Source organism: Salvelinus namaycush, chromosome 34 (genome assembly GCF_016432855.1).
Source record: "Salvelinus namaycush isolate Seneca chromosome 34, SaNama_1.0, whole genome shotgun sequence".
Lineage (NCBI taxonomy): Eukaryota > Metazoa > Chordata > Actinopteri > Salmoniformes > Salmonidae > Salvelinus > Salvelinus namaycush.
This window is the reverse complement of record NC_052340.1, coordinates 24,968,763-24,973,366: the sequence shown is the minus strand read 5'-3', so window position 1 is coordinate 24,973,366 and position 4,604 is coordinate 24,968,763. Positions and strand designations below refer to the sequence as shown.

Below are 4,604 nucleotides of genomic sequence, written 5' to 3'. Positions count from 1 at the left end.
ACCCATGACTGCGTGGCCAAGCACGACTCCAAAACCATCATCACGTTTTTGCCGACGACACAACAGTGGTAAGCCTAATCACCTACAACGATGAGACAGCCTATAGGGAGGTCAGAGACCTGGCAGTGTGGTGCCAGGACAACAACCTCTCCCTCAACATAATCAAGTCAAAGGAGATGATCATGGACTACAGGAAAAGGAGGGCCAAGTATGCCCCCATTCTCATCAACGGGGCTGTAGTAGAGCAGGTTGAGAGCTTCTATGTTGTCACCAACAAACTATAATGGTCCAAACACACCAAGACAGTCGTGAAGAGGGCATGACAATGCCTATTCTCAGGAGACTGAAAAGATTTGGCATGGGTCCTCTGATCCTCAAAAAGTTATACAGCTGCACCATCGAGAGCATCCTGACTGGTTGCATCACCGCCTGGTATGGCAACTGCTCTGCCTACAGAGGGTAGTGTGTAAGGCCCACTACATCACTGGGGCCAAGCTTCCTGCCATTCAGGACCTCTATAACAGGCGGTGACAGAGGAAGGCCGTACAAATTGCCAAAGACTCCAGCCACCCCAACACTCCACAGATGATATCTGAAAGAAAGTTTAACACAGTAGTGGTGGAGAGGAAGAAGACTTGGTTGTGGGATGATGGGATAATAAGACACCAAAAAAGCATTTTAAAGAGCAACTTGATTTCATACAAACTTTTATTTCAACACAAAAACATGTATTTACAAGATCAGTATTATTTATTTCATTTCTTATATTTTTTGGGGGACACAATTCATGTTGTGGTGTGCTCATTAAGAGTTGTTGTTATTATCTAAGGGCTGAAACATGACATATTTGTCAAAATGACATCTATGACAATGAACTAAAATCTAAACTAAGATCTTGTTGGGTGGTCCTTTGCATGGGGTGATGTAAGTTTCCTTCAACAATCAGTCTTCCAGATAGATGACACAGACACAGGAACCTTGGTATAAAACTCTTTAGTAATACAATGCAATTGCAGGCAGAGATTCACATACAGCGTACCTCAGTAGTCCATAGTAAAGATCTGTGTGGCGAAACAGGGGACAACACTCTTTATACACCTACCGTCAATCATATCTTCATGATTTTCACGTCCGGATGAAAAGTGTGCCCAAAGTAAACTGCCTGATACTCAGGCCCAGAAGCTAGGGTATGCATATAATGAGTATATTTGGATAGAAAACACTCTAAAGTTTCTAAAACTGTTAAAATTATGCCTGTGACTATAACAAAACTTATTTGGCAGGCGAAACCCCGAGGACAAACCATCCAGGAATAAATATTTTTGAGGTCACTCTCTTTTCAATTGTTTTTCTATGGGGAACTAGATTTATGAGGGACCTGGTTGCAGTTCTTATGGCTTCCACTAGATGTCAACACTCTTTAGAAATTGGTTGATGTTTTTCCTTTGAGAAATGAAGAAGTAGCCATTTCCTTTCTGGGAGTCGAGCCAAGTGTCCTGTTGGGTTTGGGGCACGCGACCTGAAAGCTCGCTCCACTTTCATTTTATCCGCTATTGAACACGGTTTATTCCGTCTTAAATTTAATCGATTATTGACGTTTAAAAATACCTAAAGTTGTATTAGGAAAGTTGTTTGAAATACTTGGATCAAGTTTACAGGTAACTTATTAGATATTTTGTAGTCATGTTGCGCGGTTTGGAACCGGTGTATTTTCTGAATCAAACGTGCCAAATAAATGGACATTTTGGGGATATAAAGACAGAATTTATCGAACAAAAGGACCATTTGTGATGTTTAATGGACATATTGGAGTGGCAACAGAAGAAGACCTTCAAAGGTAAGGCATGAATTATATCGTTATTTCTGACTTTTGTGTCGCGCCTGGCGGGTTGAAATATGATTTTCATGTGTTGGTATGCTGGGCGCTGTCCTCAGATAATCGCATGGTTTGCTTTTGCCGTAAAGCCTTTTCGAAATATGACACTGACTGGATTAACAAGAAGTTCATCTTTAAATCGATGTATAACACTTGTATGATTTATGAATTATTATTATGAGTATTTCTGTTTTGGAATTTGGCTCGCTGCTATTTCACTGGTTGTTGTCAAATCAATCCCGGTAACGGGATTGGCGCATGAAGGCATCACTAAGAAGTTAACATTGTTGCATTGGATTAGATACAAAGTATCTAAGATGAGAAAAACATGTCTAGACTGTGGTTTCTCACTCTGCTATCTCGGCCTTGAGCCTGTGTGACTATCAGCAGGTGCAGACAATTCACAGCCTGAGAACTAAAGCAGTATATCTCCATTTACCCAGTACTTTTCCATCATTGCGCATTGCAAGCATACAAAGGTTATCACATATATACAGTAATCATGGCACTGGTGTGGCCCCACACCCGACCCCCAGGGTAACCCGCAACAGTCTAGATTCAATCAGATCAAGCGTTAACAAAAACTCACATAGCTGATATTTTGGAGGTGTAAATACATTAGAGCTATCCAATCGGTGAGCAGCTGCTCTTGATCATTGTCATGAAGCCACACAGTCAAGTTGAAAATCATTAAACAAAATAATGAGGATTTCTATCAGCCTAATTGAGGTATAGATTATATCTCACATTCCACTGTCTCACATTCCACTGCATGGGATTTCTGTTCGTGCGACTCTATGTAGCAAATGGCAATGTCCGCTTCAGGTATACTGCAATGCCAGGATCCGCTTGTGGATTTGACAGCTCTAACGCAGTTCCACCTCTCACACCGCCAAAACAACCTCTTTGGGGATGTCAGCTAAAGCGGATCTGATTGAATAGAGCTCTTAAATACAGATAAAGCCAAATCTAATTGCACAAGTGTGATTGCTGGCGGAAACATATTACAGAGAGGGCAGAAGTTCCTGTTCTGTTGCACAACATTGGATTCGAATCACGTCTCTCAGCACTTTTTAATGTCACAAAACACTCTGACTCAGCAGGTTCTCATGGTTTACACACACACACACACACACACACACACACACACACACACACACACACACACACACACACACACACACACACACACAGAGAACTTTACATAATATTCATCTCCTGGGTTCTTTCTGATGTGCTCCTGGACATGCTCTTTCTGGGTAGCGGCTCCTCGGTGGCGAAGTTGAACATACTGCGCAGGGAACGATTGATACTCTGCTTAAAGCCTCGTCCCAGACACACATAGATCAGAGGGTTGAGGCAGCTGTTACAGTAGGCAAGACAGAGGGCCAGGGTGTGGGCCAGCTGTACGTTGGCGCTGTGCGATGAGTGCCGGGGGGTCAATAGGATCAGGAAATCCAATATGTGCAGTGGAACCCAGCACAGGAAGAAGCTCAGCAACACAGCAAAAATGACCCTCAAGGTGCGTCTGGAGCGCACCTCACTCACCCTCCCAGACCCCACCCCAGACCCCCGCCCGGCCCTGCTATACACAACCCAATGACACGCCACGATGGTGATGAATGGCATCACAAAACCCACCAGGAAGCGTACTGTAGTGATAGTCCAGCCGCTAACTATAGTGTGAGATCCCAGGCACTCTGATTTACTGGTGCTTAGCTGGACCTCCTTCACGTAGACAAACTGGGGTATGCTACCCAGCAGGGCCAGGAGCCACAACCCGATACATACCCAGGTGGCCTTGCGAGGCCTCCTCCAGTTCTGGCACCACACGGGCAAGCTGACCAGCAGCCAGCGGTCCAGGCTGATAAGTACTAGCAGCAGCACGCTACAATACATGACCAGGTAGATGAGTCCCTTGAGCAGCTTGCAGGCCACGGGGCCAAAGGGCCAGTGCTGGTCCATGGCCAAGGGCACCATGAGGAGCGGCAGGGACAGGCAGCACAGCAGGTCAGCCAGGGCCAGGTTGAGGAACCACAGAGAGGTGACTGAGCGCCGCATGCGGAAGCCCGTCACCCACACCACCAGAGCGTTGCCCGGGACCCCCAGCAGGAAGACCAAGCTATAGAACACCAGGGCGGACAGGTGACGGGGCCCCAGCACAGGACCAAGGTCCTCAGGCTTGACAAATTCCAATTCAGTGAAGTTCAGGAGGCTCAACTCCTCATCAGTGAACATCGAGCTCCAATCATCCATGCTTGGAGATGACTGTTGAGGGGAAGGGAAAGACAGTAGTATGATAGTTCCTATAATAGCATTGTATCAATACAATAATACAGGTATTCTTGAAAGACGGGACAATCTCAAACTTTTTAAAATTAGGTTTTGGAATCATAAAGCAACTGAGGGAAAACAAAATTTCTACTTTGTATATCACTTGAATGATGAAGAATAATTCATTTTTGTCAACTCCATAAAACATAATTTTGTCTAATGTTATCTCCGTCAGAGTGCTGAAAGACCTGTTTTTACTGGGGATTTTCAATTTAACAATCTTCTATACTTTACAAATAATTGTACTTAACTTTTATTTTAGAGGTACAAATATGTCTGTTTCAAGGATCACCTTCATCAGTGGTTTGTCAATATTCAGAAAAAATATTTATTCACTGTTCTGCAACATACAGTGCATTCGGAACGTATTCAGACCCCTTGACTTTTTCCACAT

The 4,604-nt window shown here is 44.2% G+C and overlaps 1 protein-coding gene across 1 annotated transcript; it reads right to left on the bottom strand.

The window, feature by feature from the left end:
• Window positions 1-1,993: 1,993 nt before the first annotated feature.
• Window positions 1,994-4,132, bottom strand: LOC120029045 (C5a anaphylatoxin chemotactic receptor 1-like). The gene has a single exon (XM_038974336.1). The coding sequence runs from the start codon at window positions 4,130-4,132 to the stop codon at window positions 3,077-3,079; it is 1,056 nt and encodes a 351-aa protein (XP_038830264.1). The 3' UTR covers window positions 1,994-3,076.
• Window positions 4,133-4,604: the final 472 nt, after the last annotated feature.

Excerpts from the sequence above, each read along its gene's own strand:
- LOC120029045 (XM_038974336.1), bottom strand. The coding sequence starts at position 4,132 with ATGGATGATTGGAGCTCGATGTTCACTGATGAGGAGTTGAGCCTCCTG.